Source organism: Corapipo altera, unplaced genomic scaffold (genome assembly GCF_003945725.1).
Source record: "Corapipo altera isolate COAL_440 unplaced genomic scaffold, ASM394572v1 23b, whole genome shotgun sequence".
NCBI lineage: Eukaryota > Metazoa > Chordata > Aves > Passeriformes > Pipridae > Corapipo > Corapipo altera.
In genome coordinates this window covers 4,559,356-4,571,851 of record NW_020884885.1, presented here as the reverse complement: position 1 = coordinate 4,571,851, position 12,496 = coordinate 4,559,356, and the positions used below count along the sequence as shown (strand labels likewise).

At 39.6% G+C, this 12,496-nt stretch overlaps 1 protein-coding gene across 12 annotated transcripts in view; it reads right to left on the bottom strand.

Annotated features, from left to right (window-relative positions):
- SMOC1 (SPARC related modular calcium binding 1) overlaps positions 1–12,496 on the bottom strand; it is a 142,073-nt gene that overhangs the window by 72,779 nt on the left and 56,798 nt on the right. For all 12 annotated transcript variants that reach the window (XM_027642086.1, XM_027642088.1, XM_027642089.1 and 9 more), the window contains 2 exons: positions 10,152–10,264; positions 155–254 (listed from right to left, as the gene is read on the bottom strand). In XM_027642086.1, coding sequence (XP_027497887.1) covers positions 155–254; positions 10,152–10,264 — 213 coding nt within the window. The remainder of the gene's footprint in view (positions 1–154; positions 255–10,151; positions 10,265–12,496) is intronic.

Sequence of the window (12,496 nt, the reverse complement as noted above, 5' to 3'; positions counted from 1 at the left end):
ACCACAGGTGGACATGTCAGAGTTCAAACTGCAGCGTTAAGTGGGGTAAACTGGTCAAGTCACCTGAAAAGACTTAGCTCACTCAACAGGATGCGTTTACCTCAGCCCTCTTCAGTTATAGAATTAGTATTTGTTGAAGCCACTCCCACAGTACCTGAACATACAGGAGTTTTGTTCTGTACAGAAGAGCCGCTAATAGGCTTGCCATCAGGTGTCACACACCAGCAGTATCCAGTGTAGGTATGGCACTGCACCTGTTTAATAAAACAAAGAGCAGGCATTTCATTTCTCACTATCACCAAACACTTTTTTTTTTTTTTTTTTTATAATTCAGCATCCCATTGGAAGTCCCAACCCAGATGCATCACAAACATATCCTTCAGAGCAAGGAGGTCTCACAGAACACTATATTTGATATTCTTATCTTTTCTTCCCTCACCTCCGCCCCACCCCAAAGAAACATTATTCATCGTACTCCAACTCCTTTAGCTGAAATTCAGGCACCAAAAGAAGTTACAAGTAGTCATCTGAGAGCACTTTAGTTGTGTCTCAGCTCATTCCACCCTCTGCTAAATTCCATTCACTGTTTACTATTACATAGTTGTTCACTGCATCCCAGCTGGGTTATGGAAAGGCCACCTGGTCCCAAATTCCATAGGCATTGCTAGAGAGCAGCATCTGTGGGTATTTCAAGAGCATTTTGTTCAGTAAACACGGCTGAAAAAAATTCAATACGGACTTGTTATGTTAACAAACCTTCTCCAGATAGATTGAAGCCCTATTCTGTTATTATGTCAAACTACACGGTAGGAGCAAGATACAACATGCTTGGTCTTGATATATTGACAAGATCTTAAGAATGTTTGATGAAGGTTCTAGTGAGTCAAAAGGTACACAATATAAGATTCATCTTGCTTAACTTTAAAGCTCTAGACATCCAGAGTTGCCCACTTCCTTCCTTTAACAGAGATAGACACCAGAATTACTAGTTCAGACATGGAACCCCTAAAGTGAGAACAAATAACCTCTGATCTAGCAGACTGGTCTTAGTAACATCTATGTGGGTATTAGTTCACCAGCACTGTAGTTTCATAGAGTTTCATTTAGCTTAATAAACCCAATAACAAACAACCTTTACCTCAGCTTTCAGAGTGGTCAGCATTTGGATGAAATTCAGGATGCCTTTGACATCCCTTGAGACAAAAGTAAATTATCATCATACAGGCATCTGTGTAAGTACTAACAGATTCCAAAATCCTTTCTAGCAAACACCCTGTCAGCCGTGGCTGAGTGTGCACATCAATATCTTCAAATGGTATAGAAATGCCTATGTTACTTTAAAAGACAGAGACGCTCCTTCGATACATTTCTGAAAAAAGCCATGAAATGAGACCACTTCAGAAACAGCCTTTTGTTTTACTTGTTAAATTAATTCTGTCCACTCGCTCTTTTTCCAAAGAAGTTCACTGAAGCCAATTTCCCATTCCAGTTCTCTTCACATAGAAGAGTGATGGGGTGTTTGTACAGTTTCCTTCACTAGGGATCCTTCAGAGCTAAATCAGTCATTCCCCCTTGCTGACAGCTGTCTTCAATGCCCTAAGGTAGCAAAGTTTGTTCAGAGACTTAATGACAGTTTTTTTAAAAGGCTTTGAATATCACATAAAACATGATCTAAGAGCAATTATAACACGGTACGTGGTATTTATCTTGGGTTTCACTAAAGCGCAAATCAATAATTTTACCTCAAGCATTCACTTTTAGCAGCCAAAATCAACAGTAATCTCATGTACCCATGTTACTACACTATCACTACTATCTGCAGTTTCATCTTTATCACAAAATTGATTGCAAATTACTAAAAAGCACTGTGACTATAATTAGAAAGTATTTCTTATTGGTCAATCTTATCAACTGAACATTCAAAAAAATGTGATGGAACTGCTTTGGTTTGTGTTTGTATTTATCTTTGCTGATCACATAGACAACATTGCATTCCCAATAGCACAAGAAGCTGCCTTTACATATGAGCATTAATTGTAAAAATCCTATCCCGGGATAAAGCTAAATTCCAGGATAGAGTCTTGAATTCTTAAGGCAAGATCACTCCATATTACATTATACAAAAAAATCCAGTGTACCCAGCATTTAAAAAATTCAAGTATTAGTGACTAAACAGTCCTTCAACCAAACCTTCAGAAAAATTACAAAGTACATGGCAGAGGAGTCAAAAAAACCATATTGATGTAAATTTAGGATAGATGCACTAACTAAGAGTATGTTATGCAATGCATCTCAATGCAGAGCTACCAATTATATACACTCATTTATGCAAGCCAAGCACATAACATCCATAAAAGTGAAGTAATTTTGTAAATAACTGGGCTTAGGAATGCTGGTCTTCCTTGGACTGGTATCCCATGACCCTTTCTCCCCCACGCTGCCATTAAAAAAAAAGGAAAAAAACCATCTGAAATTGACAGCACTTGCACAACAACCACAAGCACATGTTCTACTGCAGCACCAAAGGACTTCCCTACTACAGATAACAGCTGCAATTAAATCTTATCCTTATCCTAAAGGTCAGACAGCTACTACCCATGAAGAATGGACACTTCAGAAACCTCAAAAATTACTGCAGTTGCTTTTTCTGAATGTCTTCATGTTGAGAGATGCTATCTTTTACCATAATACCTGACCAAGTCTCAGTATATTTAGGTGTCGTAACAGTGGCCTACAGCCTAGGGTTTGCAGTTTAAAAGCTGGGGGGAAAGGTGTACTTTTCATCAGTTATATAGGACTGGTATGACACTGAAGAAATGTAAAGGTAATAGGTGATCCAGTACCGTTTCTAAACACTGTATTTAAACAAATTTTAAAGGTCAACTATTTCAGAGCACCTATAGTAAGGAATCTTGAAAATGTGGGGTTTTACTTTAAATTTTCCCAATTATGTTAGGCTTGAGCTTTTGTTTCTAAAGAAAATTTAAATCTTCAACCCAAAATTCAACCTTATTCTAATCCCACTCCAATAGTAGTGGGATTAGAGATTTTTAAATAGTGTTATAACCAGAAGAATAACTATGTAAGGATGACACATGTTTACTGCACAGATCAAATCTTCAGTTACTGAGTTAATTTTGACTATCAAAATACATGTTAGAGAAAAATGTGTTTGACTTTTTTGGCTCTCAGTCTCCTAAAGCTAAGCATTGTGTCAGAGGCAATACAATCCTATATACTAAATACACTTGATTGTTAACCAAACTGCAGGTATAGAATGCCCATTTCTGCTGGAAAGGCACATGACAGAATTTGACATCTCAAATTAGCATACACCTGTCCAACAGCTGAACACTAATTTACATAATAGGCAACCAGTCAAATAAAACTTGTCGATCATTTGAGGTCTTCAACAGATTTCCCATTAATCTCTACACTTAAAAAAAAAAAATCTGATTGCAGTTCTAAGCACTGCAAGCAGCCAAATCCCTGATTGTACAGGAGGACACTGTTCCTAATTTTCATGGAGAGATATGACATTTCACCTGGGTCTCAACTGAAGGATGAAAAGCATGAGGGACAAACTCAAGAAAGATTGCTCTACTGCCACTGCTCAAATTAAAAGTGTAGCAGCAGCTCCTCTACTCTACCCTGCCATTATCATGTGTGAAATCAAACAGCAGCTAATATACTAGCCATACAATTAAATACCTGCTCTCATCAAAATTCATTACAATATGAAAACATTAAAAGAGTAGTCTCTGACAGATGACTCTGCCTCTTAAGTTCCTGAGGGGAAAGAGAGGCCATTGTTTGGGGTTTTTCAGTACCTCACTGCACTAGAACCAGATTTCCAAGCAGATTTCCAAGACTTTAAACAAGTAAGCAGCAAGCAGCATCCCTTTACAGCTATTTGACAAAGGAGGATCAAAGGGTTGTTACTGAAAGATAAAATGGAAGTCAGAGAGAAATTGCATGCACATATATGACAGAGAACAGAGGCAAAGCAGCAATTCTGTGATGTCTGAAACCAGTTTCTAAAAAGTTACAGAAAGACGTAATTTGCTGTGAGAGGCTTGAAAGCACCTTGGACAAGCACTGGGCTGAGCACAGGAACAGCAACACTCAGACTAGCCTCTCACTGCTGTTCAGATGAAAAGTGACTCCTATCCCAACACAGATCCAAACAAATATTTCCTGGCTCCTTCCATAACAGAGAGGAGAAGGAAAGAAAAACATTACTCCTGCATTCAAAGCAATACTTCCGTGAGAGAAGAAAAAACATATTCAGTTTTTTAATGGTACTGCTGAGAGTATGGGCAGGCAGCAGAGCTACTGCCTGCACTCACAACACGAGACAAGGCTCCAAATCCTGGCTGCTCCAAGGTGCTCCTTGTAAACACTGTAAAAACAGCTAAATAAATAGCTCCAAGCCAGCAGGTCATCTAGTCTGAACCCATGGTGCAGAAGCCAGTGTCACACAGCCATTCTTCTATCAAGCCTTTCGTTTGCTCAAGCTATGAGGCTCAGCTAGCAAGTCCTCTGAACCCAATTTAGCACAACCAGCACACTGGCCCAACGGCTATTTATCTTAACTCTAAATAGTGATGCCTCTGTTCTGGTTTACGTATCTTGCTGTAATGCTTAGACCCTGGATCTGATTAAGAGTCCGCTGACTATTATCAGAAGCCTGCCTTACCTTTATAGACAATTTTTGGGAGCTATGAATCAGTCTGCATCTTATGTTTGAGCTTCTTTGCAACTGCAACCCTTTAAATAATTTTTGTCACTTTTTCTGATCTCTGCTCATATTTAATCCTTTACAAATGGTGCTGTGCAAATATTTCCACCAAGGCTTTATGCAGCACCCATCTCCCTCAAGTCTATGCACCATTCAAGAAATGCTTGCTCCACAGGAATTTCACTATTCATATAATCAGGGACAGAAGTGATTTGAAGCAAAAAAATCTCAGCCATGGTCAAGGGCATTCCCATCAGACACAATAACACATATACTATTTTTAGTTCAGGAGAAATGTACCTAAGAGAGGTTTTCTGCTTCTGACATAGAAGGAGACGTTTGGAAGTTAAGAATGATCTTATATTGTCACCTTCCCTAAGTATGTCCACTCCTGCTTTAAGATTGTTGCTTTGTTCTCTCAACTGGTACTTTGAAGAAATACCATGTATAACCAAAGTTCTTACCTCCTTACCCATTCGCGGGTTGTCTTTAGCACAACATACAAACGAGAAACACAACAAAAGCTGCAGGAAGAAAGCAAGTGTTTAAGTAGAAGACAAACCTGCAGAGCAGTGCTCACTGAAAGCTACAGCTACAGTCTTTTATAGAAGGAATGTCTTCATTAAAAAAAAAAGCCAGGACCATTTATCAATTAATGCCCAGATATTTTATGAACAGTTCCTTCAATTTAGCAAGATAGACTGTGTTCTTGCCTTCTGAAAGCAGAGGTTAAATCCTTAAGAGCTTAGTATTGCTAGAATATAAGCACTGAATAATGGAATAACACACAGCATCCAGGGAATGTGGGACATGTCTACACAGTGCCTTGATGCATTAAGAAATTAGTTTTTGTAGTTCTGCCCAGCATCATGCTACACTAGACAATGCAGAGGAACAGACTTGGAACATGAAGTCTGAAGACTGAAAGGGTTCCCCAAATCTTTAGAAAGGGGTTGTTTGTGGAACTCAGGAGAAAACAGAACTTTGTATGTGCATTAGCATAGTGCAGAATTAAACTATAGCCATGGACCATAATATAGATCACTCTTTCCAAACAGACTTCTACTACCAGATGTGAGAGTGGTCTTGAAGCTATCTGATAATGGAGAACTCTGATAGCCCACTCAATGATCCTGCCATAAGGTGGCAGGTTTGACTGATGCACTCACTTTAAAAGAAATCGCAGTGCTGCATCATAACTGCACCAGCAGCTGCATTTTGGGAACCCTAAACTCAAAGAAACTCTCCAAGGAGATTTGCTCTCAGCCACTTGTATGATGACTTGTGAGAAAAAGAAACCACAGCTAGACTTTGGAAGGTGGCAGCAAATAGCAAGACATACCACAAAGTCCCACAGAACTACACCCCTAAGGCAGGATTAGCACTATTCATGTTCATATTAATCTGTCTGAAATGGATCCCATTTAAAACCTCAGTAACCTTTTCTAAAAAAGTGCTTGGGGGAAAACTATGAAGAATGCAAGTCTCTCTCAGCCCATGGCAACAAGCCCAATGGCACTAGGCAGCAAAAGAAAGTGTGCAGATTACCCACTAGAGCCTGTTGTTTATGAAGAACAGATCACAGCAGGTTAAGTACAGCATGGAAAGGGAATGGCATTTATGCAAAATACAGCATAACAGCAAAAAGGCAAAAGTCTTGGGAACAGAAACTGGTTTTAGTCATGTCCAATTTCGCACAACATTATGTGACCTCAGCTTTTACAATTAATCAAATTACTCATATCTAACAAACATTCTTATGTTGTGAATAACTCAAATTCTATCTGCCTGCTTATATTACTGTGGGCTAAGTGCAGAGAGCTTTTGTTGTAGGAAGTAATATTCTCCATACAGACTGAAATATAAAGAAATAGCAATTTCAGAGCAATTAATCAGGTCTGCTGCCATTTACAGTCATCCCTTCGTGCCTGCAATGCCACCTCTACTTCATGCTGCAAATCCATGTCACATTTTTAGATGTGTAAGCAGCACTAAAAAGGGATTTGATAAGATCTTTGCAATACACAAACTTAAAAATAGGGAAGCAGCACACATGGTGCATAGGAGTTACAGTGAATTGACAAGTGTCTGCTCCTCTTAATGTAGTACACAAAACACATTATAACTAGTCATGCACAGGAAAACTGGCCAGCCAAGCAACAGAATCGATGGCAATACTCATTCTGGTCTAGATTTCACAGACAATGAAAAAAAAGACAGATTATACAAGAGTTTACAACACATAATGTTTCTCTAAGGGAGGGTTTAAATGCCAAACCTAGGTCTTTGCCTTCAGTCCCTCCTCCCTTTCACCCTTGTTACCAATCTAAGTGTTGGGTCTCAGAGCCAGCTGCCCCGCAGGGAACCAGGAGCAGATAAGGTGAGCACAGTCTTCCCTCTGCAGCTGCTGCCCCATGCAGCACGTGCTGCTGCTCACAAGACAGCAGAGCAGCTATGTTCTCATCACCACCCTATGGCCCCAGCCAATTTGCAGTGGATCCAGCCCCAAATTTAGTTTTGAACTATCTACAATGCCAAGAGCTGGAAAGGGCACACTTGAGCTGCTCTCAGAGGAACAGCCCTCACCTAGTGCTGCTTTCAGTGTTTACCCATAGATTGCAATTCAGTTTCTAATAAAGAGAATGATGACAAACTACAAAAGTAACAGTTCAACCTGGTTAAGGCCAAACAGGTTTTCTGAACATAGTTACCACTACCAAATGCTTCCACAAAGCTCATGCTTTTCACTACTACAAAAATTTCAAGGATTTCCAACAATTAATTAATTAGATAAAAATTCAGATCTTTTTAACTCTGATGGCAAGGACAATAACATGGGCCTGAACACCTACCATGTTCAGTAGGCTCTGCAAGACCTGAAAGAAATCCACATCTTGAGTGAGCACTGTAACAATTTAGACATTTGATATTCTAAATATATGCAGGCATCTTTTTTTCCACTCTGATCAGAATTTTTCTTTTACACAAAACACTTTTTCAAACTCAGTTACACAGAAAAGATGGGGGGAAGTTGTTGAAGAAATTTCCCCAACCTGCTCTATGTACAGGGTTTACGCGGAAGCATGTGCCTCTGCTTAAGCTCTTGTTGGGATGGGAATTCCATGTTGAAGAGCAGGGTGGGTATTTCTCCTAGAAACTTTGTTGAGAGATACTGCTCCGTTGTGGACTTCCCAACCGAGATTTTGGAGTCTGGATGGAGCAACACTCTGAGTAATGAACTCGAATAAACTAACAGTCCAGTGCTGACTTCATCATAAGGCCTGAGGGACTTCAAGAACACAGCCTCCCTGTAGAGCAGAACCCAGGAGCATCGCTTCTCTGCACAAGAGATGCACTATCCAAACCACCTCCACCAGATGAGAACTATTCATGAATTGCTGGAAGCAAAACTGTTTAGACTGTTCACCAAAATTCTAATTTTTATACATCCTTTTAAAAATCAAAGTTTAATTAATTTGGACCAGGAGCTAAAGGAAATATTTGCCTCAAATGCAGGTTGAAACTAGTTAGCATTCTTGGACATTATTTTTTCATTTAAATCTTATGCAGGGAAAATGACCTTAAATGTTGCAATATAACTGATGAAGCTGGTTCATGAGGTATGTGCAATATAGGGTATTTTCACAATCCAAGGAACAATATGAATTTCAGTTAATTCCAGCTACAAAGAGATCAGAGGCTTCCTTCATCCTGGCAGGTAAAACAAAAGCACTTCAGTGTTCACAGATAGAACTGAACAGAGGAAGAATGTGAAATATTGCTTGACTGCCAAATGAAAACACAATTTTTTTAAGCAGTTTCCTGCTGCCCCTCAACTGGCAACCAACAATAGCCAAAGAATGTACAGGAAAGAAGTCCAGCAACTGCTCACAATCCAGACATTGGTACCAACCTCAAAAATAAATATGTCTGAAACAGCTTTATCAACTACACTATCAGTCCAGCTTATTAGGATAAAAATTTCACCTGCACCCCTACTTAACTCTCCAAGAGGTTGATAGACAGGTAATAGACATTTGAAAGTCAGCTTTCCTTCCTCCTTTTTTCTTGAACTATGAAGTTTAACATGGAACATTTTGCTGGCCCACAGTGCTAGGTTTTATAAGTATTTCCCTCCAGTGCCAACACAACCTGAGCAGCTCTACACAAAATCAAATTTCAACAACTGAAATTGTACTTAAATTGGAAGAAACTGCAGCCATCTTCTCTTACCCTCACCTTCCTGTGATGGTCCACAGCACACAAATATGATGCTGTTCCAAAGTAGCACGCAAAGTTGGCAGGATGGATAAAATTTTTCCCACTTCACCATTAAAAATCAAAACAAAACACTCCCACACATCAGATAATGTGAGGGTAAGGCTGAGGAAGGGAATAAAAATTTTTGGTGGGTTATCACACACACACACACACAAAAAAAAAAAAAAATCTTTCCTCTCCTATTCCCCCAGGCATCACAAAATGTTTGAACCAAACCCAAAGCTCTTTGCCTTTCTCATCTTTTTTAAGCCAATATTGATTCCATTTTGGGATATCTTCTACCTTCAAAAGACTTTGCAAACAATAACTTCTGTATCCTAAAATTTCTCTGAGGAACAAGATGTCTAGAGCAGGGCTAGATACATGGAAGCTAAGGTAAAAAAAGTTCTGTGATTTACCTAGAGTCACAAAAAAGAGGTCATAGGGTTGCAGGATTTTGGCTTTTGAAATGCATGCAAAACTGAGCAAACAGCACACCCCTCCCACCTGTCAGGAAACTCTGCATGAGCCATTTTTAACAGGCAGTTCAGTTAGCCCTGGGACACTACCCAATATGCCAGTGGTAACAGAAGCAAGTATCATTCTTCATTTCTACCCTGCTTTGGCAAACTTCAGCAAGTGAACAGTAAAGAGTCAAAAACCCAAACAAAGAAGTTTCATCATCTCTCTGCCAGACGTCCAAACTACAAAAGAGCACAGTACAAGAAGTATCCTGCAAAAGGAAGAAGCTGAAGAGATTACTTTTTTGCTGGGATAGATGAAGTACAGGTAACACCAGAATCAGCCGGATCCACCCTGTTGTAAACCACAGCTCCCTTTACAGCTCCTCTTCATGGAAAAATTTACCTCCCCTGCAACTGTTTTTGTTTCTACACAGTGCTGAAGGTTGATGCCATTTGTTTCTGTACTACATTCGAGCTGTATGCTACTGCATTTCTATTTGTCTTTAAGGTATTGTGACTGAATCAAACCTTCCATTTGGTTAAAGTCTCCAGCTTTCAACATTTTCACCTGAGTAACTGAGTCAGGGTGTGAACCCATGCTGCTATCATCACTTGGCTCATGGCGTAACAGTGGATCTCCCATAGACACCTGAAGCCTGGTTGAAAGAAGCAAATAGAAATTTTACCTGAGTGAATGATCCATCCTCATTGCATTCTGGGATGAAGACTGCTTCCTGGGGCTTCTTTGCCTGTTCCAGTGCTTGAGCTCTCTCTAATCGACACTTGCTTTGGCCAGCATCTATGAAGAGAAACACAAAACCCACTTACATTGCAAACATCATTTGGCCCCTCCAAAAGCTACCAGATGCACCTAGCAGCTGTGAGGGAAAAAACTCCAAACAAATAAATATAAAGCATAAAGGATCATTAGCTGCATGTTCACAAAGCAGATATCAAGTTAGCACTCATGATCTCAAAGACAAATATGAACCTAGACAATCATACTATAATCCAGTTAATGAAAAGTTGCCTAATTTCCTAGTCAATAGTTTTTATGGTCATCTAAGGACTCTGGAAGCTTCTTTCAACAAGTGCTGGAACACAATGTCCATGCAGGGAGTTGTGTTTGTGTTAGCATTAAGAGCCTGAAACTGGATGGCTGAGTATAAAGCAAGAATTTAGGCTCAGCAGTGAGCAGTGTGGAAGAAGGGATGACCCTACCAAAAATTCTTCTCTGAGCAACTCTCCCAATAAGATGCTAAAATAGCCAGTCACCCATTTGGACTTCCACCTTTGTGTTGTTCAGGTAAGGTAGACACACAGTTTCCTGTGCTTTCCTGAAACTCACCTTGTACCTCCAGTCCCAATGCTTAAAGCCAGGTGTTCATTATAACTTTCTCATATCAGTTACTCACTTTGATGCCAAGAAAAAACATTGCTCTGCAAGCAGAGTCTGAAGGGGTTAAGATCTCAGCTCTTACGTCAGATGATGGCAGTGTGTAGCATAATGACTTTAACCCCTTCCAGGGCTAGCTCACTGTTAAAGTACACTCAGGTAAGTCTTACACTGATGACTGATGGGTCAAAGAGGAGAGTTCTGCCCTGTAGAGGATACAGATTGATTCAGTGTTTACATTTAAAAACATGAGGTCTAACAGTACTGCTGTTCAGTCTAGAAAGAGAAGGAAAAGAGCAAACATCTGTCTCCATGGCACTCTAACACAGGGACTAGGCACCTTCTTCCTTATTCCATGAATCCACTGACTAAAGACTTTCAGTGCAGAAACTGCAAAATTTGATCACCAGAATCTTTCAGCAGCACCATAAAGAGTGACCAAGACTGAATCCCCATTCCAAGCATGGAAATCATATTGGTTAGCAAAAAATTCCACTGGATCCCTGGAGTTCACATATTCTGTTTCACAGATCACATGAACTTCAACAACAGCATCACTAGTACCATCACTTAACTAGAAAGTGGCTCTGGGTTCTTAGATCAACTGAATTCATACTGCATGGCTACAGAAGCAACTTCCATCTAAGCATAACTAGATATAGAAATCAATTACAATGCTGTAAATAGTTTTGATAAACGCATAGACCAAAGCTTTCAAGCTACATACTTTATTTACTGATGACTCAAGACACTAAGTTTCCAGTTTGCCAACAGAGTTTAATTTTAAACATACCACATTACTCCCTACGAAGGATTTCACAAGGTTTACAAAATAATGAAAATCAAACCCTTCTCTCTGAAAAAAGTAAGGATTCATAGCAATAGTCTCATAGGTGCCGGTCACTTAGGGGCTGGGTTAGAAAGCAATAGTGCCTATATCAACTCTGCCACTGACTACTGAATGACTACAAGTTGGTCATTTCACCTCCTTGTGACCTCATGTCACTTCTCATCCTATGTCACTCATCTTTGGACTAATTTGTTTGGGGCGTGTTTGCAAAATATCCTTAGCACATGGAGCTTTGATCTCAGGTGGACCTATTAAGTACCTGTACTAAGAGCAAGGTTGTTACAGAATGAAAAGACTTGAATAGAATTTACACTGTATTTAGAGAAGCGGTATTTATTTTTCTAGTTCTCCATGAAATAAGCTGTGATATGGAATTTCCTTTTCCACTGCTTGCCAAAGCGACCAGATGATCAGACCTTGTTTGCACATCTCCCGTGGAGGACAGTCCTGCAAACTGACCCTTTGTCAAAGGGGCAACTATGTGCTCTTTCTTTCAGATGAAAAGGAAGCACTGGCAATGTTGTTAATTTTAACACCTATCACCTGCAGATCTCCCATTCAAGCTTAAGAGTAATCTATCTTGACATTACAGAGAACATTATTACAAAACCAAATGGTGTGATTGCACCTTCTGTTTCATAGCTAGCTGCTCTACTGAAAACACTTTCAACTTCTGCTTCACAGGAGACAACTAAGCAGCATTAAAAAAAAAAATCAACATAGATTATGCAGATGTGCACTTGTAAGGAAAAAACCGTGAATTTCTTACATGACAACCAAAGTAC